Here is a 25,581-nt window from a genome sequence, read left to right as displayed (position 1 = left end):
GGTTGTGATATTGCTAAGCTGTTGCGGTGGTCAGATTATCTGACATTTTCCAGCTCCTATTTGTGGTGCAAGTTGAGGAACTTATTGTTATTAATATTTTGAGTCGAGTTGAGGAACTTATTGATTGACTTACTTTTGGTTAATGTCAATGAACTGGTGTGCAGGTGCCCGTGTGATCAGGAGACGGAGGCCACAGAAAGGAAGCGTTTTGGCATGACCGTCTGGGAGTGTTCTGGTTGGCTGGTATAGACTTGTGATCTATTTTTTCCATGAGCTATTTTAGCAGCGCCCTAGTTGTTTCAGAGCTTTAATGTTGTATAGCTGACTTAGTTTACATTTGAGTGATGCAACAGGCAGACCTGCTATTTTTTTTTCATGAACAGACACTGAATAACCAGGTTGGACAAATTGTCTCAGGCGCCTGGTCACCAATCAGCCGTCCGACGCCTCCTATATATGTCCTGACTAAATTGGTTGATCGACAAACCTGACTCCAAGCCACCACACAGTGACCCCCTTCGTGTGTTCAGACCTCGGCACTTGAACCTGTTCAGCAACTTATTTAAACTGGGACTGAACATTCAGCACTGCAGTCGTCGGAGATGGTACGCGGCCGGCAATGCTAGCTGCTTGTAAGGGGAGGTGTATTCGTTGCCAGAAATTCTATTCAGTGGGTCTTCTGCTTTTATACTATACTACTGTCAGTATTAGCTGTTCGCTCCCGAGCTTTGTCAGGCACAACGTTGGAAGATGCCGCCGGGGACGACCACTCTACATATCGCCGGTGACCATGGCCACTCGAGAGCCTTATTTCTCTGCTATGCCTGTATTAGCTGCTAGTTAACATTGGTCTGTAAGCTGTTCTGTTCGTTCTGTAAGCTGTTCTCTTTCTGACTACAGTATTATGTACAACCTCTGCAAGCTAATATAAGACGTTTCTTATATTAGTTTAAAAAGGGAGTACATCATAGCAATCGGATTAAAGCCATTAAATGAGTAGAATTACAACACACGGAATCATAAATTAAAGTGATACTAACAAGGAGGGTCGATGTGTCTTGTATGGTGGAGTAGCTGCAGGTTGGTTAGCTGCTGCACATTGCCTCTTCAGACCCTCCTGTCCAGTATTGGATGGTTGGGATGGACGCTTCTGATTTCATCCATCAAATCCTCCACACCACGATCCCGCCTCCAGTTCCAGATACTGACATGCTTGAGGCTTGAGAGGTGGAGCAATCCAGGGTTGTACTGCTCAGGCCATCGGAACACAACCAGTTTCAACCTCTGGAGCTTTGGCATGGCTCCCGGCTCGAACATCAAGCACGTCTCGCCGTGGAAGTTCAGCTTCACTAAACGCTGGAATCCTTGGCTGCTGATGACACAACTCTGGCGTTGGGTATAGAGCAGCAGAATTGTAAGAGAGAGCAGCATGGGTAGACTGGCGAGGATATTGACACTTTCCTCTCCCATTTCACGAACGTACCTGATGCTAAGGCGGGTGAGGTTGATGAGGGATCTGATCTGCCTTGGTATAGAGGGGAAATCAAAATTTCCAACCCCCTCCAGGAAGAGCCTCCGGAGAGGTGGAGGAGAGGAGCCACTCGGAAACACCCACGAATTTAAGAAATCAGAGCTTTTGATCCCAGTGAAGTGCAGCGAACGGAGGCTGTTTGCAACGAGCTTGGACAGAGTTGAGGCACACACTCTCATGTGATCTTCCTCATCGAGAACCCTATCAAAACCTAAAATCCATTTAATCTTCAGCGCCCTTAGTTTGGTCAGCTCCCCGAGCCCTTGAACAGACCTTACAGATGCATTACAGAGATTGATCCCTGATAGCTCCTCCAGGCATTGCAGATTCCCAATTCCATCAGGCAGCGGAGTAAAAATTTCATCCAGGAAAAGGCACACTAGTTTCTTTAATTGAACAATAGTTGCTGGTAGTTTCAGAATTCTATAACCTCTAAGATCTAATACCTCTAGATGTTGCAGATTGCCAATTTGTTCCGGAAGCTCGGTTATGGTTGTGTCGGGACTTGTGATCTGGTAACCAATGATCCTCAGGTACTTCAGTTGATAGAAACTTCCAATGTGTTCAATGTGACAGTTCTTAGATTTCACAATTCCTTCTATATTCAGCACTCGCAAAGCTTCACAATTTTGAGGCAGTTGCTTACCTCTAGGTCCAAATATATTAAGTGACCGAAGATGCGATGCATCCTTTATTGGCAAATCTGCAGCTTCAGAAGAGTTCAAGTGGAGGGATAACCAGCGAATCTTCCATGAAGGGTATTTACCATCCATCAACACAGTGACAAATTTGTCTTCCGCAGCTTGAGATGTAATAAAATCCAATACAATATCATGGACTCCGCAGATTTTCACTCTTGTGCCATCTGCCCCAATCTTTCTTGCTTGAATCATGCTTCTATTGATAAGCTCATTCAAATAGCTTTCTCCAAGCCTCTCCATATCTCCTCTGTTTTCCCCACCGATTAAGCCTTCAGCCATCCAATTCCATATCAAAAATCTGCTGTCAATGTAGTAACCCTCCGGGAAGACACTCAGATATAAAAAACAAGCCTTTAAATGGTGTGGAAGGTCAAGATAACTAAGCAGCAATATTCTCTTCATTTGGTCAAGTGGACAATCTTTCTCGACTGCAGAAGAAACAGACTTCCGTATTTTTGACCAGACTTCGACTGTTCTACTTTTGCTGGCTAATAAACTTCCTATACTGATTATGGCCAATGGCAAACCACCACATTTCTTCAAAATTTCATCTGCTACTTCCCGCAATTCTTGGGGACAACATTCCCCAGAAGGAAAGATTCTTCCAAAGAATAAACTGCGGGAATCATCAACAGTTAGAAGCTTTGCTTCATACATATGCCCGTCCATGTCAGCACAGCATGACGTTGCCACATTCTTACTACGTGTTGTAGCAATTATTCTACTTCGCTTGTTATTATCAATAGGTAAGGCAAATTTCACATGTTGCCAAGCCGATGTGCTCCAAATATCATCAACAACAATCAGGTACCTGCATTCATTTGTTTGGGGAATGCATTAGATCTCCAGTCCATGCAAAATACAGAGCATATTTTCACTATGCAAAGAAATTAAGGCGGTAGTTAGATTGAGAAAGCTGCGCAAGGAAAGGCCCAAAATTAATATGATCCCCATTGTTGTTAGAATAGTTTGTTTGGGTAGCTGTACATAAATGCTTGGTAGAGAGAAAGATAAATAAGGAAGATCTCACTTGACTTGCAATGCAAGCTGGCTTAACCTCAAAGTTTATACGCCTTATGTTGTGTATAAAAGAGAGTAGTGATCGTAGCAATGACGAGAGCTACACTCATAAGTACTCTGTGTTAATACTAAATTCTAATCTGCTTACATGGAATAAAATGTAAGGATGTTCTGGCTCGATCAATATTGATTGCCTGTTATCATTCATGAAACTATTTGAGACTGAATTAGAATACTTGAAGAAAGAGTAAATCAAGAATGATTACCTCTTGTCTTTCAAGTGTTCCCTGAGCTTGAGTATCAGCTGCTCCAGATCCCACATTTCTGAGTTGTTGTACTCTTCTTCATTGACTTGAAAGAGGATATGTTTTAAAAGCCTCTTGATGTCGGGAGTTCGAGAAACAGAGACGAAAGCCCGACAATCAAACTGTTCTTGGATCTTGTTGTACACCTCCAAGGCCAGAGTGGTCTTGCCGGAGCCTCCAATCCCAAAGATGGCCACCACGTTTGGTTTCTCGTCTTGCTCCATCAGCCACCCAAATATTTTCTCCTGGGGGCCGTCAATGCCCACCGGATTTTGCACCGCCTCGTACTGCGTGCGTAGCCCTGCTTGGTCCAAGGGAACATGGGGTGGAGGCGGCGGGAGGCACTGGTCAATGTTGTACCGATTGCGCCGCTCACTCTCCTCGACGACCATGGCTTTGAGCTCATCGACGAGGCCGTCACCCCCCTGGGACTGGGAGCCTCCATGGCCGCGGCGGCGCTGCATGAAGCGGTCAATGTAGTCCTCGATCTCGAACGACATGTCCCGCACCCTGTCCCTCCACTCCCTGGTCTGCGGGTCCATGTGCTCCTCCACGTCGGAGAGCCTGAGCAGCACGGCTTTCATGCTGCTCAGCTCGTTTCTCAGGTACTGGATGCCAAGCTTGACTTTCTTGCCGAGCAGGGCTGTCCCGACCAGGCTGCTGACCTCGTCGCCGAGCAGGTCATTTAGCTTGCTGATGACAGAGTTAATGGCTCCCGTGCCGATGCTCACTGCCATCTCTGTAACAGCCATGCCTATTGCCTGGCCTGCATACGCATCCATTTCTTTCAGGTCCATTCAAAACTAAACTCAAATCTTGAATCGAGACAATGGAACTGAAATCTTAAATGGGAGTAAAAAAATTGGAACTACAATCTTGAATGGGAGTAAAAGAGAATACTAACTAAAATCATTGGTCTGCGCGAGCTTTCGACTGGAGACCCACCTGGAGCTTGGAGGCTGCTGCACTGACCGCCCAATCTCGCCGGCTAATGGCTTGCCACCTTGGAGTCCCCCGAACGGAGCAGGGACGTGGAAATCAGCGATGACGCGGGTCGGAGATCTGGAAGGGAAGCCACGGCGGCGCGGAAGATCTCCGAGCAAAGCCGGGACTAGAAGCCGCGGTGGGCAGTGCGGAGGTGGCGGCGCGGAGAAGTCACAGCGGTTCGTCTCAACCGCCGTCGCGGATGCGGAGGCGGAGCGGTGCTCGTGGAGAAGAGGGAAGTAGCACTGTAACTACAGCCTACAGAGGTGGGAAGATGCTCGCTGGGAAAGAGCCACGGTGAAAGCCAAAAAGCTGCCACTTGTGGTAAAAGCTCAGCCAGCTCGCATCTCTCGATGGGAATGAGATAATGCCAGACGCGACCCACTTGGTCCGCACGACAAAAATACGCAGCCCAATACATTGATGCAAAGAGGCTCAATTTCGTGTTTTTAACCCTTTTGACAAACAATTTCAGAATCTGATCCTGGTTTGAAATTTTTTCGGGATTTGACACTTTTGCTACCGCCAGAGCCTCTGGCGGTAGGGTTACACAGCCTACCGCCAGTGCCCCTGACGGTAGGTTATGATGGAGGGGACGGCGGCCGTCACCGCGTGCTGACGTGGATAAGTACCTTACTGCCAGAGGCCCTGGCGGTAGGCTGTATAACCTTACCGCCGGATGCTCTGGCGGTAAGGTGTGACAGGGTTTTGCCGTGCAGACATTCTGTAATGAAAGATGCAATGGCCCTGGCGGTAGGTTCACCCTACCGCCAGCCCCATGGCGGTAGGTTGTCTGACCCTACCGCCAGGACCCCTGACGGTAGGGTCTTGTGTTTTGCCGTATATAGTTTTTGTAACGAAATATGAAAGGGCCCTGGCGGTAGGACCTACCGCCGCAGAGGCTGGCGGTAGGTTGTCCTCTGTTTTGTTTTTTCAAGTTAATTTGGTTGCTTGTTCTCAAATTCAATATAACAGCAATATCACTGCAAGTTTCACAAATATGATAGCAATATCATAAATTTTAAACAATTAAACTTGAGCATCACATAAATTCATATTAAGATAACTTGAAATGCATAGAACATTTTAAACACATAGATCCACAAATAGCAAACACATAGTTCCACGTAGTCTCACAACCACTAGACAAGTTCAACCAAACGAAGTTCAACCAAACTAAAAGAGCCAAGTATCGAAGAGCATAATCAGTTGCTCCTTCCCCTCTTGGAGGTACGGTCCTCGTTACTCTTTGAACGAGTCTCTTCGGTCTTCTTCTTGGGCCGGCGAGGAACCGGTCTCTGGAAAGGGTCCGGACTCAGCAAATCTTTCTTCTTTGGATTCCTCTTCGGCAGCTGAGATGCTTGAGATGTTTGAGTTGGTGGAGGTCCGTAATCTTCATCATACTCCTCCCCGTTGCTCTCCTCCTCCTCTTCTTCTTCATGTGTGGCCTCCTCCCCTTCTTCATGTGTGGCCTCCTCCTCCTCCTCCCCAACCAACCTAGACGACGAGGGAGCATGCCTAGATGAGCCGATGAGACCATGTGCGGCTACAGGCTGATAAGCTTCAACTGACCCAGGTCCAGCACACCCAAGCAGCCCTACCAGCTTGCGACAACGCTTCACGAACTTCTGCACTCACAATGAAACAAGGGCATAATAAGTATCAGATCGACTGATTGCAAGTGAACAACATGCATCTGTTCCGAGGAGGCTGAAATTGTACCTTCATCGTCCCCCTCACTTTGTTCTCAGATTCTATGCTCACGGGGAGATCACCTAGTGCATCTGAGGCTTCAAAGATGCATCTGTTCAGCTCACTAGACTGCAACAGTATAAGTCAGTCACGATGACGAATAAACTAATTTAAATACAACCGTCGGTTCAAACTTACCACTCTGTTGATGAGGGGTGCAAACTCCCTAAATCCACCGTGCATGTCTCTGATGCCGGTCTGATAGGCCTCTTCCTCGGGGTCATCCCTCTCCAGCTCCGCGATGTCTTCCGCCGTCCAACAAGGCCTGAGACGAAGACGGTGCTTCTGGCCATCATCGTACCACCTCATGTGTCGGATCAGGTAAGCATCCGAGTCAGTAACTTTCCTCTCCACGTCTTTATGGAACCTTCGTCAGTTCCACTCCGTCACATGAGTTTTATGCTCCTCTCCCCAGTCTGTGATCAACTGACTCTTCTGCCGGCTCATCCTGCAAGGCATACGCAACAAGAATCATCATAAGCGCAATGAGATCATCATAAGCAACAAGAAACATGATAAGCGTAATGAAATCATGGGCACGGAGAACAAAGCGCTCACAGGTGGAGCGCGTGGCCGCCGGTATCAGTGGGCTGGCCCGTTGGGGTATGCTGATAAATCCCAAACTGCGTGGCCACGCGGTGTGGCAAGTGCCACTCGACGGCGTACACACAGATCATGGGCACGATGCACTGCCAGAGACCACGGTCCGCATCACACATCACGTTCAGATCAAAGCCCCACTGTCGGTCATGATACGACCACCAGTTTACCTGTTACATATACATTGGTAAGTTCCCACTCTCGGTCAAAAGTGGAATCAAAGAGAAAGGTGTTGAGCGAGTTCATATACCTGTGTATGCGTCAAAGCGTCCAACTCGTTGCTGTAGGTCTTGTACGAAGTCTTGTTTAGGCAAGACCCCTCATGGCGGCGAAGAAGGAGGCCACCGATTGATTTCCCTTCTACGCGTTGATTAGCGCAGTGCGGATGTTGTTGACGCGGCTGAGTGACTACGACGAGAACATGCTCACCAGTGCCACCCAAAGTTCGTGCACCGTGGTGATCGTGGTCACCGTGACGAGCACCTCCTTGGAGAGGTTTTGGAGCAGGTATCCAAGGACCTGTTGGTCCTCCCTCACCCAGATCGGATGGATAGGATTCGGCCTAGATGTCTCCTTACCGGCGGCGTCCTTGGTGGTGAGGACTTTGGCCGGTTCGGTCACCGTGCCATCGACGTAATGGAAGACGCCTGCCGCGGTGTGATCTGTGTTCGCCATAGAACGTAGTTGGTGCGGAAGAGCTTCTCCGGGACTCCACCGCTGAGCGTCGGCTGGAAGGAGGCGGAGGAAGACATGGCTGCTGCGCACTTTGGTGGAGATGGACTAGCTAGGGTTTAATGGAAGAAGATAGCTCTGTATACCATGTGCGACTTGCGGTAAACGTCTTGCCTATCCTGGCCGACATGTTGCGTGTTAAATAGATGGGGTGCGAGCCGAGATACACGTACAGGTTGTTGAGAGAGAGAGATACATCTTGGAGAAGAAGAAAACTAGAGATAAGAGGAGATAAAGATTACAAAGTATCTTGTCTAACTAACTACCCCTCCAACGGTTGATGATTCTCCTTCCTATACACGCCACAATATCATCGCGTTGGACAGACTGCACGGGCTCTCCTTGTTTGTGTCATTGTTAGTGACGTCGACGCTTGTCCATATTCCGGCTCTCTTTGTGTTGAGATTAATTAATTTAATATTTTTTATGTCCATGTAGATGCATGGAGCGATGACTGTTTCAGTGTTGAGGCTATCAACCATCGTGGAGATTTATGTTTGTCACGGACCGGACGATGACAGTTGCGGTTCTGGTTCGTGGAGGGATTTCAGTTTCAGATTCTATGGCCAGGGGATATCACCTTCGCGGCAACAGGGCAGATTGTTAGCTGTGGCTTTATCCAGGCGTCACCCAGCTGGTCTGTATTGCTGAACGAGTAACTGGGCGGCACAGGAAGCTTGATTGTTTGCCAAGAGCTGAAGCAAGCGACATTCACCTATAACCATGTCCAGCTATGAAGAAGCACCCTATATACCTGCAACAGCAACTGGACAGCATCAACAAACGTCTTGATGCCCATCTTGAAGCTACAGGTGTATTTCTATCTCTGTCACATTTAAGCAACAAATGCAGTCATCTTTTACCATGTCAACACATCTGTACAAGTTTGTTCTCCATTTTCTCTATGTCATGCGGTATACATTTTCATGTTACATTAGTTTGCACAAGTTTGTTCTGACATCATTTGTGATATCTGCAGTAACGGAAGTTGAACCGTCCGAACCAAAGGCATGGAAGGAAATACCCAGGCTAGCCCATGAGCGGAGGCAGGCCTGCTGCATTTGTTTCTACTACGGTGTAAAAGATGGCTAATGTCAGTCAATTGGAGGAGGTGAGACAGGCTGCCACTTGTTGAATGTGATGGCCCATGTGGATGATGCGGTTCTGTTTTTTGAAGATGATTGCAGTATTATGTTAGATTGCGTTGTTCGAGTACTTTTGAAGATGATTGCTTAGTTAGTATGTCACAGTTTGCTCCATTAGTTCCAGCTTAATTGCAATCTGCTGTACCAATCACAATTCCGGCTTTGGTTGATGGTTAATTAAGTAGAGTTGCCCTTCTTGAAAAAGGTTTAGTGTTTTTTAGGTTTTCCTTTACAGCCTCCTGTAGTCATTCAGTCCTCTGCTTTGTTCGAAAAAGAAACCTCATCAAGATTCACGAGTAGCATAGTATACATAGTCTTCTCTGCTCTGCTTCACTAAATAAAACAAATATTTTTATTAATCTAAATAAACTTCATGAACATATCATAAGAATATTGTTTTTCATCAATCTAAAAAAGCATATGCATATACATTCTTATCAGTCGGAATAAGTATTGATATTCTCATTCTTCATTCCGTTTGATAAAGCAAACTTACCATCATCACATGTTCATTTCAGAGCTCCCTGGCATCAACAATACAATACCATGCCATTTTGTTTTGTGATGGTGTCAGATACAATACAATACCATTCTGTTTTGTGCAGTGCTGGCCGGCGCCAAATGGTCCCCGTTTGATATTCAGGTACTAGCTGGCCGGCACAGTCCAAATTGTATGATTCTGGTAGAGTAGAGTGGTGGTGCATATTCCCTGTCCGCATCGGATTCTCCCAGATCTCACAATCTCCCAAATCTTCGCTTCAGAGCTGCAGGAGCATTGCCAACACCTTTTCTGGAAGAAAAAAACAGAAGTAAAGCTGCTCATTCAATCTGCATAGCAACAAGTGCTCCAAAGATGTGTGTATGGAAATCATGCACTTTAACTCATAGACACTTTGTAGTGCAATAAGGGGGACATCTTAAGTTATATAGCTTGACATGTATACAGAGATGGTACATCTCAAATAGATGGAAGGTCTGGACAGTTACCTGGTAGTTATGCGGATGCGAATACCTGGGCTTTCGTTGGCCGTATGTTTGAGCGATGCTCCTAGCCACGAAAATATCGTCAATCCTTTTGGATTAAGGGAAAGTTGTGATTTCCTTCTAAACACAAAAATTGGCACATAAAACATGCATCAGAACTGGTAAATAAATCTTGCCTTATCGTACTTGATAGAAACATCGGCAACCGAAATCTAGTAGAGAAGATGGAGATTGCTCATAATCTTGGGCTCTTGATCTTCACTGTTTTTGTTCATTGATCTCACGGGGCAGCCGAGAATGCTAATGCAGAAGGAGAAGAATAAAGTGTATACGCTACTTTGCTGAGAGGAAACTATGAATGAACAAACAGCACCAAGGGCATGGAGGAGGACGCCAGGGGCGGATAGCCGGGGTTGGACGCCGACGAAGCGTGCTACCGCCATGGAGCATGACACGGCATGGGAAAGAAGGGACCCGCCATGGGCGACCGTGGAGGAACAGTAGAGGGCAAATTTGTGCACATGGGCCTCAACATTCAATTAGCCCAGTTTAGTATCAGCCTATCTATATAGAGGGACTCATCAACATTTTCTCATTGTCTCAAAAAAAAATCAACATTTTCTCTACTACTTTCGGTTAGAGAAGAAAATTACTATTTTGCTCTGTCCAGAGATAACCAAAGCGAATCCTCAGCTCACAAAAATCATATGTGGCGATAGCAGTGAGGGCTCCGTTACATCGAAATCATTAGTTAAGGGGTACCACTAAAAAAACTAGTTAAGGGTACCCAATCAAAGGTCACTCCAACCTCCTCAAAGGATGACAAGTGGCAACCTAAGAGCTTTTATTTTTTTTCATAGATTCGTTTTTCAAAACATTTTATCTCTTGAATCGTGCATCTAAATCTCGAACGGTTTTCATCATTGGATTCCCCACATCGAGATCTTTGAAACTAGATCCCATGGTAATAGGTTTTGACGAACTTTTTATGGAAAAAGCCCGGAAAAAAATGTAACCGAAAACACATTTTTTTTCACTTTCCCCCCTTTTCCCTCGCGGAAGAAAACATGTGCCTCTCGTGGAAGAAAAACACGTTTTTTTCCTTTCCAAGAGGCACAGGTGCGCCTCTTGCGGAAGCAAACCTAAGCCTATCGTGGACGAGAAAAAAAAGAAAACGCGTTCTTTTTTCCTTTTTGAGAGGCACAATCGTGGAAGATAGAAAAAAAGAAAATGTGTTCATTTTTCCTTTTCGAGAGGCACAATCGTAGAAGACAGAAAAAAAAAGAAAATGTGTTCGGTTTTCCTTTTCGAGAGGCACAATTCACAGAAGCAAATCTGTGCCTCTCGTGGAAGCAAAGAAACACGTTTTTTTCGAGAGGAACAATTATGTCTCTCGCGGAAGCAAACCTGTGCCTCCACAAGAAGCAAACATGTGCCTCTCGTGGAAGAAAAAAAACATGTTTTATTCCTTTTCGAAAAGGCTCGGCTGTGTCTCTCGCGAAAGCAAACATGTGCCTCTCGTGGAAGCAAAGAAACACGTTTTTTTCGAGAGGAACAACTGTGTCTCTCGCGGAAGCAAACCTGTGCCTTCACAAGAAGCAAACATGTGCCTCTCGTGGAAGAAAAAAACATGTTTTATTCCTTTTCGGAAAGGCTCGGCTGTGCCTCTCGCGAAAGCAAACATGTGCCTCTCGTGGAAGCAAAAGAACATGTTTTATTCCTTTTCGGAAAGGCTCGGATGTGCCTCTCGCGAAAGCAAACATGTTTGTAGATTTATAAAATGCTAATGAACTTGGAAAATTGTGGCATATTTTGAAAATGTTTATGGATTTGAAAAATGTTCAAAATATTTAAAAATGATCACAAATTTTAAAATTTTGCATGAATTACGAAAGGATAAAAAATTTCATTATTTTCTAAACGATGATGAAAAAAGTAAAAGAAAGAATAAAAATCGAAAATAAAAACATTGAACCGGAAAAACCAGACATAAAGTTTGTAGAAACTTTCAAAAACATGTTTCCACATGAAGGTGGTATTGGGCCAGCCCGTTTACATCACTCACTCGCTCCAGTGTGCTATGCAGAAAAATACTACCATCTGGCACCTTAAGCACCGGTACGTAATGGGACATTGGTCAAGGAAATGAAGCGACAAAATGTCTTATTCATCGTCATGGCTCAATAGCATGCATGCTCCCCTCGGCTGCTTCTCTTGCTAGCTCGTTCGCTGTTATATTGCTTCCTCGTTGGCCAGTAAAAAGAACCAGTAGCTAAAGGTTCATGAAGAACATAAATTCTGATTTTTTATAGATTTTTTTACATTATAGATTAATTTTTGTTACACTCAAAAGAGTTTACGAATTTTAAAAGGATTATGAATTTGTTCACAAATTTGGAAAATGTTTGTAGATTTAAAAAATTCTCATGAACTTGAAATTTTGTGGCATATTTTGAAAAAAATCATGGATCTAAATTTTTTACGTATTTGATTTTTTTTCAAAATTTTGTAAATTTTACATGAATTGTAAAAGGTTAAAAATGTTCATGATTTTTTTAAATGATGAAAAAAATTAAAATAAAGAAAAATTCGAAAAACATTGAACAAGAAAAACCTGACATAAAGCTTCTAGAAACTTTCAAAAACATGTTTCCACAAGAGGGTTGTTTTTGGGCCAGCCCGTTTACTTCACTCACTTGCTCCAGTGTGTGCTTTGTACAAAAACACTACCATTTGGCACCTAAGCACCGGATACATAATTTTTGTAAGGAGGGGCACCGGTCTAAGAAAGGAAGCGACACCATGCAAAAAAAAGAAAGAAAGAGGAAGCGACAAAATGATATACTCATTGTCATGGCCCACCTTGTGCACCCATATCAACTCGGCCCGCTCCTTGAGCAAGTCAAGGCACCGGTAAACGGAGTCGCCCAAAACAAAACCGTCGGCTCTTCCCTCCTTAGCACCTTGATAGCGTCCCCCATCTAAGTGATGGAGTTGTGCTCATCGGGGAGTGCACCCATTTGCAAGACATGGTGAGCTTGGCATTGAAAAATGTCGGGTCGTATGCCACGCGAGTCGCAAAGAAACACGAAGTGGTCGAGCCCGAGCGAAAATATTGCAAGAGTCACTTGTCGTGATCTTGGTGTAATCGTTGCCCTTCCAGAGCACACGAAGAACCAAAAAGAGCAAGGAACTTAACCAACCATGTGTTTTTATTAGTGTTGACCTTGAGTTCATAATAATATTGTTATAAATCTAGATCTAAATTGTTTCCAATGAAAGTTCGCACAAGTGTACAAAGAGGACGAGGAAGAACACCAAGTTTGGTGGCGGGCCCTAAAGATAGGGCCCAAAAAAGACCAACATATAGTGAAAACAGGTTGAAACGGAAGTTTAACCCCACAAGAAGGGGTTGGTCGGTGGAACCACTGGAGTCAAGTCCCTTGGACGTGGGAAGGGCATCCAAGTAGAGAATGATGTCGCTGGCCGACATCCCTTCCTTTGCAGCAGCACGATGGACTCTAGGGTTGCTTTCGACCTCGGCGAACCGCCAATGAGAGGAGCAAAGGGGGTTGTCGTGGCACAGCCTGATGAACGGTCACCACTATTCACCGGTCTAAATAACTTTCGTCAGTTTAGAATTTGCTGAGGACCCCTAGTCCTAAGCCCATCACAATAGGTGTCACGGGGCTCTATTTTTTGCTGAGGCCCCCGAATCATAAGCCCAGCCCAGCCCACCCACACTGTGCCGGTGTGCATGTCCTCTTCGCCGCCGATGCCACCGAGGCTGGCCGGCCGCCCTTCCTCCCTCCAAGACCGGCCGCCCCGACCGCCTCGTGCTGGCAGTAGCGCCGCGAGTCTCCCACCTCACCACCACCACTGCTCGCCGTCCGTCCGTCCGTCCGTCCCTCCTTCCGTCCATGGCGGCGGCGACCTCCGTCGTCAGCAGGCCTCCAAGACCCCTTCCCGGCCTGCTCTGTTCAAATATGTAGGTACCCTTCCCCTTCACTTGCTGCCGCTCTGCTCAAATCTGTTTCTGCATCCTCTGTTACAATTTGTATTAGCTTTTGCTGCTCTTTCTAGCTAGTCTAATTGGTTCGTAGCTCAAAACGAAACTTGCAAATGGTTCAGTAGATTTACATTTACATTTGCAGGCAGCACAGCTTGCAAATACAGTAGGTGGGATGGGATCGACTTGCAACTATGTGAGACAAATGCCATCACTGACGAAACTGAAAAATTAAACACTTTTCTTCCTCCTAGTCCTGGGTGACAAGCATGTGACTGCCCACGTGATATGCATCCAACCTAGTAGTATCTGAAACAAAATTATCCTCCCGCCTGCCTGCCTGCCTGCCTGCCTGCAAGTGGACGTTTTGTAATGGCACTGCACGCCGTCTCGGACGGCTGTCGCCGGTGGCCAGGTTAAATATTCTTTTTGCGATTGGCCCGAGAGCAGATCTGGGGCTGTATATGACCATTGTATACCGTAAACATCCGGCTAAAATGTATTTCAGTACATTTTAGAGTGGAAGAAAAGAGAATTGGGGCGTTAGATTCAATTGCAAATATGTTGAACCCAAGTGGATGGAACGTTGATGCAATGGATTCACAGCACAACTTGTGAATAAGTGCCACCAACTGGGTACTGATGCTGATGGCAAGGCATTGGTAGCACGCTTGTAAATGTCAAGGCCGTGAACCCCGTGTCATGACTGACGAAAATGAGAAACGAATCACTTTTTTTTCCCTTGTATTGGGTCACTACTCATGTGATGCACCAGACGTGCCTGCAAATCGGCGTTTTGTAATGGCAGTGCACGCTGTCTCAAATGCCTGCAAGTGGGCGTTTTTAAAGCCTGCATCGCTAATGGCAAAATTAAATATTTTTGCTGTGATTTGATCGAGAACAGATCTCAGGCTACATACGACCATTGTATATTGGAGAGCTCAAGCACTATGCTCGTCCCGCTCACAACATTTCTCTTCTCAACTCAGGCATCCAAAAGCTTCAAGATCTAACAAAAGTCTCCAAACTCCGGACTAGAGCCTGCCTACAGCCCCGCTCACACATCCGTTCAGCGCCAGCCACCATAACTTCACCGGAGTCGCCTCCTGCTTCTGCGCCACGTCGCCGGCACCGACAAGGCTCTGAATCTGCTGCTGCTTCTGCTACCGCCGATACAATGCTGGAGCTGGCGCCGACGTGCCTGTGAGGACCACGTCTTCCTCGCTGCTGCTGCTGCTGCTGCATTGCTGGTCCTGGGTGCTAATCAGGGGGGAGCTCGTGAAGGTAACTATGGCTGCAAATTAGATTTTGACTTGTAATTTGTTCAAGAACAGATCCCAAGCTCTACTTATAAACGTCTTTCTCACACCATTCTCTTCTTCATTAATTTCTGCAGTGCATCTGTGTTGGAGGAGTTTCTTCCGAGAGTTCCAATGGTGGAGCTGGTGGTCACCATGGCGCTCCGGCCACTGGTTGCCATGCTCAGGGACAAGGCGTCCAACTATCTCCTCGACCAGTACAATGTAATGGAGGGAATGGAGAAGCAGCACATGATTCTGAAACGCAGACTTCCTATCATCCTGGACGTCATCACTGACGCCGAGGAGCAGGCGACGGCCAACAGAGAAGGGGCGAAAGCCTGGCTCCAGGAGCTCAAGAAAGTAGCCTATGAGGCAAATGAAGTCTTTGATGAATTCAAATATGAAGCACTTCGCCGTGAAGCCAGGAAGAATGGACACTACAAAAAGCTTGGATTTGATGTGATAAAACTGTTCCCTACCCACAACCGTGTTATGTTCCGTCACAGAATGGGTAGCAAGCTTTCCAGGATTCTGGAGGATATCAATGTTCTCATTGCAGAGATGCATGACTTTGGGTTGAGGCAAACATTGTTGGTGTCCAATCAGTTGAGGCAGACACCAGTGTCCAAGGAGTGGAGACAGACAGATTATGTCATCATCGACCCGCAAGAAATTGCCAGCAGATCCAGACATGAAGATAAGAATAATATTGTTGACATACTACTTGGTGAAGCTAGCAATGCAGATCTCGCAGTGGTTCCCATTGTTGGAATGGGGGGCCTTGGCAAGACCACATTAGCGCAACTCATATACAATGAATCTGAAATTCAGAAGCATTTTCCGTTGAAGCTCTGGGTCTGCGTCTCTGATATCTTCGATGTGAATTCGGTGGCTAAGAGTATAGTTGAAGCATCCCCCAAGAAAAATGATGACACAGACAAACCAGCACTGGATAGACTTCAAAAACTGGTCAGCGGGCAGAGGTATCTCCTTGTATTGGATGATGTCTGGAACAGAGAGGTCCATAAGTGGGAAAGGCTGAAGGTCTGTCTTCAGCATGGTGGCATAGGTAGTGCAGTGTTGACAACAACCCGTGATAAACAAGTTGCTGGAATTATGGGCATAGATAGAACCTACAATCTCAATGCTTTGAAGGATAACTTCATAAAGGAAATTATTTTAGACAGAGCATTTAGTTCAGAGAATAAAAAGCCACCCAAGCTACTCAAGATGGTTGGTGAGATTGTGGAGAGATGCCGTGGCTCTCCTCTAGCTGCAACTGCACTGGGATCTGTACTTCGTACCAAGACCAGCGTGGAAGAATGGAAGGCTGTATCATCTAGAAGCAGTATTTGCACTGAGGAAACTGGAATTTTGCCAATACTCAAGCTTAGCTACAACGATTTGCCAGCACACATGAAGCAGTGCTTTGCTTTCTGTGCCATATTCCCCAAGGATTACAAGATTAATGTGGAGAAGCTTATCCAACTATGGATCGCAAATGGCTTTATCCCAGAACAGGAGGAAGATAGTCTTGAAACCTTTGGAAAACATATTTTCAATGAGCTGGTCTCAAGGTCATTCTTTCTGGACCTAGAGGAAAGTAAGGACTCTAGCGGGTATTATTACAGAACATGTAAAATTCATGATCTTATGCATGATATTGCAATGTCTGTTATGGGAAAGGAATGTGTCGTTGCAATTAAGGAACCAAGTCAAATCGAGTGGCTGTCAGATACTGCTCGGCATTTGTTCTTATCATGTGAAGAAACACAAGGTATTTTGAATGATGCTCTGGAGAAAAAATCCCCTGCCATTCAAACACTGATATGCGATAGTCCTATTCGAAGCTCATTGAAGCATCTATCAAAATATAGCTCTTTGCATGCCTTGAAGCTCTGTCTGGGAACAGAATCATTTCTACTCAAACCAAAGTATTTGCATCACCTGAGGTACCTTGATCTCTCAAACAGTCATATCGAAGCACTTCCTGAGGATATAAGTATTCTATATAACCTGCAAGTGTTGGACCTTTCCAACTGTCGTTATCTTGAACGACTTCCAAGGCAAATGAAGTATATGACTTCCCTCTGCCACCTCTACACTCATGGATGTCGGAACTTGAAGAGCATGCCTCCAGGACTTGAAAATCTCACTAAGCTGCAGACACTCACAGTTTTTGTAGCAGGAGTTCCTGGCCCTGATTGCGCTGATGTTGGAGAGCTGCATGGTCTAAACATTGGTGGTCGGCTAGAGCTATGCCAGGTAGAGAATGTTGAAAAAGCAGAAGCAGAAGTGGCAAACCTTGGTGGTCAGCTAGAGCTGCAGCATTTAAACCTTGGTGATCAGCTAGAGCTACGCCGGGTAGAGAATGTTAAAAAAGCAGAGGCAAAAGTGGCGAATCTTGGAAACAAGAAGGATCTCCGTGAACTGACATTAAGATGGACCGAGGTTGGCGACAGCAAGGTGCTCGACAAGTTCGAACCTCATGGTGGGCTGCAGGTTCTGAAGATATATAAATATGGAGGGAAGTGTATGGGTATGTTGCAAAACATGGTTGAGATCCATCTTTCTCGCTGTGAAAGATTGCAGGTTTTGTTCAGTTGTGGTACATCCTTCACGTTTCCAAAACTGAAGGTGCTTACACTAGAGCATTTATTGGATTTTGAGAGATGGTGGGAAATAAATGAGAGACACGAAGAACAGATAATATTTCCTCTGCTTGAGACGTTGTTTATTCGGCATTGTGGAAAGCTGATAGCATTACCTGAAGCACCATTGCTTGGAGAACCAAGTCGTGGAGGTAATAGACTGGTATGCACACCATTTTCTCTGCTTGAGAACTTGTTTATTTGGTATTGTGGAAAGCTGGTACCATTGCGTGAAGCACCACTGGTTCATGAAAGTTGTAGTGGAGGTTATAGGTTGGTACAGTCAGCATTTCCTGCTCTAAAGGTACTTGGATTGGAAGACTTGGGGAGTTTTCAGAAATGGGATGCTGCTGTCGAAGGAGAACCGATATTGTTTCCTCAGCTTGAGACACTATCAGTTCAGAAATGCCCAAAGCTAGTAGATTTACCCGAAGCACCAAAACTCAGTGTACTAGTAATTGAAGATGGCAAGCAAGAGGTGTTCCATTTTGTAGACAGGTATTTATCTTCATTGACCAATCTGACACTGAGGCTAGAACACAGAGAAACAACATCAGAGGCTGAATGCACTTCAATTGTACCTGTGGACAGCAAAGAGAAATGGAACCAGAAATCCCCTCTTACAGTTATGGTGCTAAGATGCTGCAACTCATTCTTTGGACCAGGTGCACTAGAGCCGTGGGACTATTTTGTACACCTTGAAAAGTTGGAAATTGGTAGATGCGATGTGCTCGTTCACTGGCCAGAGAATGTGTTCCAAAGCTTGGTATCCTTGAGGAGATTAGTGATTAGAAACTGCGAAAATCTGACTGGATATGCACAAGCTCCTCTTGAGCCATTGGCATCCGAAAGGAGTGAACACCTGAGAGGTCTGGAGTCTCTTTGCTTAGAAAGATGCCCAAGTTTAGTAGAGATGTTCAACGTCCCGGCATCTCTCAAGAAAATGAATATTTATGGGTGCATTAAGCTTGAGTCCATATTCGGCAAGCAGCAGGGCATGGCAGAGTTAGTCCAAGTATCTTCTAGCAGTGAGGCAGACGTGCCTACAGCTGTATCAGAGTTGCCATCCTCACCCATGAATCACTTTTGTCCATGCCTAGAATATCTATGTTTAGTTGGATGTGAAAGCTTACCAGCGGTTCTATATCTGCCTCCATCCTTAAAGACCATACTTATTTTTGACTGCAGTAGTATTCAAGTCCTATCATGCCAGCTGGGTGGGCTCCAGAAACCAGAAGCCACTACCTCCAGAAGCAGAAGTCCTATCATGCCACAGCCACCAGCAGCAACTGCAAGAGAGCATTTACTTCCTCCCCATCTCGAATCTCTAGAAATACTGCACTGTGCTGGCATGTTGGGTGGGCCTCTCCGTCTGCCTGCACCCCTCAAGGAACTGTGCATTATTGGCAACAGTGGGCTGACATCGCTGGAGTGTCTGTCGGGAGAGCACCCCCCATCGCTGGAATCCCTTTGGCTTGAAAGATGCAGTACCCTGGCATCCCTGCCGAATGAGCCGCAAGTATACAGGTCTCTCTACTATCTTCAAATTAGAGCCTGCCCTGCTATAAAGAAGCTCCCTAGATGCGTGCAGCAGCAACTGGGCAGCATTGAGGGCAAAAATCTAGATGCCTGCTATAAAGGTATGCTTGCTGCACGTCCTTCTATCTTTGCCACATTTAACAAACAGATGCAGTCATCCATTCCATTAAATCTACCACGCCAGCACGTCTGTTCTCCATTATTTTATTGTTCTGACGTCATTTGTGATATGTGCAGTAAGAGCGTTTAAACCGAAGACATGGAATGAAATACCAAGGCTGGTTCAAGAGCGGAGGCAGGCCAGTCGAGAAGCCAAGGAACTCCGGCAGTCCATGCAGGAGTAAACAAGGCAGAAAGGGCAGGTCAATCGGCTTTGTTGAGCTTTGGCCTCTACCTAGTTCAGATATTTGTAATGCAAATCAAACGAATCTCCTCGGTTCAGTAGAAGTTAGGATAATATTGTCACATGTGTGTCTGTGTGCTATCTATCGTATCTATCTGTTTTGCTTTGTTCATTAGTTAACTGAGAAGACACTAGCCTTTAACTTGTTCAATAAAGTTTTTCAACTGTGGCTTTTCTTGGATGATGATAGGCCTAATCCCTGATTTTCTTGTATTGCTTCTACAACTGAACCGTGCCCGCAGTCGGGGCCTGCGGTGTAGGTCGACTACTGCCTGGCGTCAAGTCGAGCATCTCTGAATCAACATCCTAGGCCGAGCCCATCTCATCTTGATCTGGTTTGCTGCTGCCTGCTGGCCCTTTGGGTGTGTACACCATTCCTGTCATGTAGCCCAGTGTTGTTGTATCTGAATAGCTTCCAAACCATCTTTTGCCCACCAAAAGACTGGGGAGTATACCAAGATGATTTTTTTTGTCAATATGGACCACATATGGATGAATATGGATGTATTTTAGAGTGTAAATTCGCTTATTTTTCTCCGTATATAGTCCATATTGGAACCGCTAAAAAGACTTATATTTAGGAACGGGGCGGTATGTAAGGTTACAAATTTTTTAAACAACCACTCAGACTTACCAATAACCAGCAAAGCAGCAGCAGCAGGTGGTTTCTTTTATGCTACAAAAAACATGTTGCAGCTGAAGCTAAATCACATTAATTTGCACCCACGATTCATATTTCATTTTGCAGTGCAGCGCAATGTATGCGAGACGGAGGAATCAACATACAATGGTTATTCAAACTCATCCCAAACAAACGAGCTAAAATCCAAGGAACCCTGCAAATTTCGCAGCACAATGTATGCAGTAGACATTGATTTTGAACCCTGCAAAATCACGTTTCATTTTGTAATATGTATGCAAGTAACACTCATGGCCTCTTGTTGCCAACACCAGTAGCAATCCGTTACCAGAATTAATCTACAACTGACGGTGTTTCAGGTCTCACCAAAAATCCTGACAGGTTATTCAATCAATCAATCCCGACAGAAGCAAAATCGTGTGTACGACACCTCGCTCCGACCCCCTGCATGCCCCTCCCCCAGCGCTACTGCCTACTGAGCAGCTCCCATGGCGCCACTGCCCCGCCTCGCCATGCGAACACACGCCTCGAACCTCTTGACCGCCTCGGCACACTTGAGCGGGTCCTGCACGTTGCTCCTGTAGCACTCGGCACAACCCGCTCTCTCGTCGGTGCACGGAGAGGGGTTCTGGTAGGGCAGCTTGAACTCCTTGTCATGCAGCTCCTTGGCTCTCTTGGTGAGCTCCTCGCGCATCGTCGCCTCCTTCTTCTGCAGCTTCTCCAGCACCTTCTCGCTCTCCGCGGCGCGTATGTGGCTTCCACCTCCTGGATCGCCGGCGGGGGTCACTGGTAGGTACATGGGTGGTGGAAAAGGCAAAACAGGAGCAGGGCTGCTCTTGGGTTCAGTTGGAAGTTCCCTGCCATTGTCCCGAGGCTCCTTTGGTTGCTCCACGACCTTCCTAGGCTTGGGTTTCCTGGTCCTCCTCTTCACCTGCTTCTCGTCATCGCGCGCGAGCTGATCGATCAAGCTGGTGCTTATCCGGATTGTGTAGTCACCCATGGCAGACAGCAATCCTGAAATACCATCACAAGGAAAGCTAGGATTAGTAGAAAAATGAAGGATGTTCAAACAAATAGAAGTCTCATGCATGTTAAAGTAGAATGAATTAATGGATAAGTAAGCTCTGCATGGAATTCTACATTAACAAAATGAGGACACTTGTGGGGTTTGTACAAGGTGTTGGGATACTCACGTGTGTGAAACAAAACACTTGTGGGGTTATATGATGTATGTGCATGCTGTGATTGATTTCAGGGGGTCTCGTGGGCAGCAGCCAGCAGGTGTTAATTTGTTCCTGTGGTTTGGCTTGCCTGTCACAGTAGCAGGTGTTAATTTGCAAAGTTGCTGGTTGAGTAATGAAAAGAAGTTAGTTATTACTGATATGCTCACTGCTTCCTCTGCTACTGCCCTGTGGCGGTGGCAAAATGTCTGTCCGCGGATAGAAGGAAAACTTTTTCGGCATTGCTGGATAAGAAAGTTTTGGTGGCGAGATGAGGAAGAAACTGAAGATTCAGATCAAAGTACTTTTGTTTGGCTGTTACATATTTGAATTGGATGCTTCGATCTTTCATGAGCTGTTTCAGCAATGGAACGTTGTTGTTTGATATCTGTAGATAGAACTGACTTTCTGTTCATTCAAGAGTAATGCACATGATTTGGCCATGTTCAGAATTACATGTAGAGCATAGAAGGAGATTTAGTTTCGTTTAAAGCTGATTGCTTAGCCAATCACCAGGCTGAGAAATTGTTGAACAGTGAATCCTCTGCACATCTCTTCAGTTAGCTAGGTGTCGTTTTTTTCAGCTTAATTCGTCAGAATAAGCTTGCGTGCGCTGAGAGCCTGTTCTCGTGCACGCCTGTAGTTGTTGTAGATTGTGTTTTTGGCATGCAGTAGATAGCATGCCGCTGCGTCCGGTCTCATGGGATGGCGCGAGATCATGGCGGCTTCAGAGGCAACGTGGGAATGACCGTGGGATGGCACATCTGTTACGCTCGATCGTGGCCTGTAGAATAAGTCGTTCTGTTGGTTGTATGTGACAAACTACAAATAAAGAGAGAAGAAACCGCTGCAAGTTGTTGCACGCAGCACAAAACACTGTCTCTGTTCTTCAGTTTCAGAGCGACGAGAGAGTGAGAGAGCACCAGCTGCAACGAACAGAAATTACATCATTTTCCCTTCTTCAAAACGCAGTTGCATGCATGGGATGTTCCGGCAAATCTGCTGTACAATTTAGGCTAATCTCAATCTTGTGCCCATGCATGTGCAAGCTATCTCGTGATATATATGATCGATGCAACAGGTATATATCTCATGGACATTTGCCGCGTGCTCCTTTGTTAGGAGCCCTCCTTGCCTATATGGGCTTGCCCCATCCAGCTCATGGGCTTGGCCCGCTTGAGAAACCCCAGGCTACAAATACGCAAGAGGAGGTGGATCACGGACGAACCGGCGGCGGCTCCTTCCTCCTACCTTCTTCTTCCCCCCTGTTGCAAGCTTCCTCTGTTCCTCTCCTCCATTGTGTAATTCCTCCGTAATCACTACTCTGTATTGCTACTCGTGAGAAAGATCGATCTATACAAGCTAGCTACCACCACCTCCCTTACATCCTTCAACAAACGCAATATTTATATTCACTCTGTTCATAGCTACTGCTCCCTAAAGAGACTGATAACTAAACATGCAAGTTAAATGGTCATATGCATGATTCTGTAGTGTACTCATGTGGTACAATTACAAATGATGTGACAAATGTTTCCTGGATGGCTTGCTCACACCTACCACATGATTCTGTATGGGAGCCTATATATACCTTTTCCCCTAGGATATGGAATTAAGTGAGTGGGATATGCATACCAATTTTTCTATCTTTTATCAAGCTTCAAATCATTTGAAATATCGGAGGAAAACAAAAGTATCATGGTAACATTTACTGGCTGTATATCTATATTGGCTCGTGATATTGAAAATTGAGTGTTTTTGGTGGTTCCAGCTACTGTCCTCTTAGATACTCACATCGAAAAGCTTTTTCTGAATTCCAGATCCCATCATCGAGGGCTGTAGTTGGTCAATCTCAAGACCGGATAGTTCCAAAGGTTAACGGCTATCCTTTCACACTGCCTACATACATTTTTCATGGTGTGCCAACACATCTATAGGTTGCACAATATTTTGAAGGACTGACAACTTTGCTCTATTATTTGGATGACAAAAGCGTGGGATATAATGCTCTCACTGGAATGGTCTTCATGTAGCTCCTTTTTGTGACTTGTATTTATACTAGGCACGTGACCTTGAAAGGGTAGGGCATACACACGACGATGCAAATTGTCTGGAAAATGAGTCTCAAAATAAAGGAGAGCAATGGTGATTTTCTTAGAACGCATTCTTTAAATGGAAAGTTCCTATGTATACGCTTGCGAACCAAAAGACACTTGCGTTCTAAAAAATAGCTAGCTGCACAACCGGCAATCATGTTAACATTTGTATTCTCGAATGCAAAAGACACTTACGGACTAATCTGTGGTTGGATGGTTAGAAGGACAATTGTATCTTTAGCCCACTAGGGTTCAAGTCCTAGTGCTCGCATTTATCCTAAATTTATTTCAGAATTACGAGCGATACGCCTTCAGTGGGAGGAGACGTAAAATCTCAAGATGATATGTCAGCTCAATCTCGAAGGTGCTTATAGGGGCAGGGTGTGTGTTTATGCGTTCATAGGGGTGACCATATGCGCGTATATATGAGCATATGCGTCTATACTGTGTTAAAAAAAATGCAGAAGGCACTTTTCTTAATAAAGAATAATTCTGATACAGTAAAATGGGAAAAAAAATTCCCTCCAGCACTCACTCACGAAAAAAACATATGCAATATGCATCCTCTAGCAGGACTGTGCCTCTGCAACATTAGAAAAAATAGACAGAAGTGCTTCACAACATGTTATTACACCCCGTTTACTTCCAGCCGTGCCGCCGTTTCAGAACAGTAGTGCTCCCCCAGCACATACTCCATTATATTTTGGCATAGCTTCAAAGCCTGCCTGAAACTAATCTTCTACTTCACAAATGGTTCGAATTTGAGAAATGATTTGAATCACCCGACCGATAACCATGCCAGCATCCGTCGGCTCCGTGGTCGTCGGATCGAGTACTCCGATGGCTCAGGAGGCACGTATTACCTAGACTACTTTTCGCAACTGAGCCATTGTTGCAATCCCCCCACCGCAGTGATGTGTTGCGGGATCTAGCTCTGGATCCTCTCATGCTCTCCCGAGCTCCCCGTCGAGCCGACGCCTTCATGTGCTGCTCCGACTGCCGCCACCACTGCTCGCCGCTGGCAGCACAAGGACGAGGCCACCGACAAGCACGCCGACGAGGTCGCCTCTCCCCGTCTCCCGGTGTCCGCTCGCGGCTAGTCGCCATGGCCTCTCTAGCATGCATGCCGGAGCTCTGCTCGGGAGTACCATTGCCAATCTATGCTGCTCTGGCCCCATGCTGCATCGCCTCCCCCATCATCACCGCATACACAATGCCACTCCTCCCTTCCCCAACAAGACCGATCGAGCTTCTGCTCGAGGCAAGACTGCAAGCCACACGATGACTTTCTGCAACAAGACATATGTTGCAAGAAAAAATGGCAACAAGAGATCTGTTTCAAAAAAAATCTAAAAAATATTCTGCAACAAGACCTTTGTTGCAAGAAAAATCTACAACACAACCTTTGTTACAAATATTTCGGCAATAATACAAGTGTTGCAAGAGGGTTCTCGCAACACGACTTCTGTTGCAAAAGTGACAACAACGCTTGAGACGAAGATACCGTCAGATCAGACGGCTCGTAGACCGCCGGATCTTTTGAAAAAATCCGCCAATTTCTATAGAGAAAGTCATTGTATTTTTTTGGCAGTTTGCTCTTGTTTTTTCCCCTTCGCACAAGGTTTTTGTCTGAAATTTTTTATGGTGCTTTATCAGTTTTCTCATATATCTTTCGGTTGGCTTTAGTTTTGGTTCGCTCCAGTTTTTGTTGCTTTTCCCACTAGTTTCCCATTTTTTTCTTCCGGTGTTTTCTCTTTCTTTCTATTTTTATATATTTTTTGTGAATATATCTTCTAGATGATGGCTTTCCTTAAAAAAATCCATGAAGCACATTAATAAAATTTCATAATTTTTAATTTGTAGACATCTCTTAAATTTGAAAAACATGGTTACAATATGTAATCAATTTTTTAATTCATGATATTTTATTAAAATAATTTTTTTAAAAATTATGAAATCTATGAACAT

At 45.4% G+C, this 25,581-nt stretch overlaps 4 protein-coding genes across 5 annotated transcripts; 1 reads left to right on the top strand and 3 right to left on the bottom strand.

Annotated features, from left to right (window-relative positions):
- Positions 1-923: 923 nt before the first annotated feature.
- Positions 924-4,873, bottom strand: LOC125526791 (disease resistance protein RGA5). Of its 2 annotated transcripts, XM_048691418.2 has the most exons (4): positions 4,503-4,873; positions 3,519-4,323; positions 1,484-3,043; positions 1,202-1,386 (listed from the first exon to the last, which is right to left on the bottom strand). In XM_048691418.2, exons 2-4 carry the CDS (start codon positions 4,307-4,309, stop codon positions 1,350-1,352), a joined length of 2,388 nt encoding a protein of 795 aa, XP_048547375.2. In that variant the 5' UTR covers positions 4,310-4,323; positions 4,503-4,873; the 3' UTR covers positions 1,202-1,349. The 2 variants fall into 2 exon arrangements, with proteins under 2 accessions (XP_048547374.2, XP_048547375.2); XM_048691417.2 differs by having other exon boundaries at positions 924-3,043.
- LOC147988320 (uncharacterized) lies at positions 4,457-6,602 on the bottom strand. Its single transcript, XM_087534506.1, has 4 exons — positions 6,432-6,602; positions 6,264-6,362; positions 6,092-6,169; positions 4,457-4,792 (listed from the first exon to the last, which is right to left on the bottom strand). Exons 1-4 carry the CDS (start codon positions 6,600-6,602, stop codon positions 4,457-4,459), a joined length of 684 nt encoding a protein of 227 aa, XP_087390632.1.
- Positions 6,603-13,500: 6,898 nt separating this feature from the next.
- On the top strand, positions 13,501-19,694 carry LOC125541008 (disease resistance protein RGA2). Its single transcript, XM_048704513.2, is given in 4 exon segments — positions 13,501-13,742; positions 14,753-15,047; positions 15,160-19,492; positions 19,494-19,694. Coding segments are annotated over 2 exon segments (4,401 nt in total). The 5' UTR covers positions 13,501-13,742; positions 14,753-15,047; positions 15,160-15,196; the 3' UTR covers positions 19,599-19,694.
- A 1,075-nt stretch (positions 19,695-20,769) lies between these two features.
- LOC147988319 (uncharacterized) lies at positions 20,770-21,303 on the bottom strand. Its single transcript, XM_087538304.1, has one exon. It carries the CDS (start codon positions 21,295-21,297, stop codon positions 20,770-20,772), a length of 528 nt encoding a protein of 175 aa, XP_087394430.1. The 5' UTR covers positions 21,298-21,303.
- Positions 21,304-25,581: the final 4,278 nt, after the last annotated feature.

This window comes from Triticum urartu, chromosome 1A (genome assembly GCF_056163025.1).
Source record: "Triticum urartu cultivar PI428250 chromosome 1A, HENAU_Tu73, whole genome shotgun sequence".
Classification (NCBI taxonomy): domain Eukaryota; kingdom Viridiplantae; phylum Streptophyta; class Magnoliopsida; order Poales; family Poaceae; genus Triticum; species Triticum urartu.
This window is presented reverse-complemented; position numbering and strand designations above follow the sequence as displayed.

What these genes read in the sequence shown, in the direction of transcription:
- LOC125526791 (XM_048691417.2), bottom strand. Translation starts at nt 4,309, where the DNA reads ATGGCTGTTACAGAGATGGCAGTGAGCATCGGCACGGGAGCCATTAAC. An exon ending in GAACACTTGAAAGACAAGAG is followed by an intron (nt 3,044 to 3,518) that starts GTAATCATTCTT and finishes AAATGAATGCAG; the next exon opens with GTACCTGATTGTTGTTGATG.
- LOC147988320 (XM_087534506.1), bottom strand. Translation starts at nt 6,602, where the DNA reads ATGAGGTGGTACGATGATGGCCAGAAGCACCGTCTTCGTCTCAGGCCT. An exon ending in AAGTGAGGGGGACGATGAAG is followed by an intron (nt 6,170 to 6,263) that starts GTACAATTTCAG and finishes TTGTGAGTGCAG; the next exon opens with AAGTTCGTGAAGCGTTGTCG. An exon ending in CAGTTGAAGCTTATCAGCCT is followed by an intron (nt 4,793 to 6,091) that starts GTAGCCGCACAT and finishes TGTAGGCTGTAG; the next exon opens with TTACAGTGCTACTTCCCTCT.
- LOC147988319 (XM_087538304.1), bottom strand. Translation starts at nt 21,297, where the DNA reads ATGGGTGACTACACAATCCGGATAAGCACCAGCTTGATCGATCAGCTC.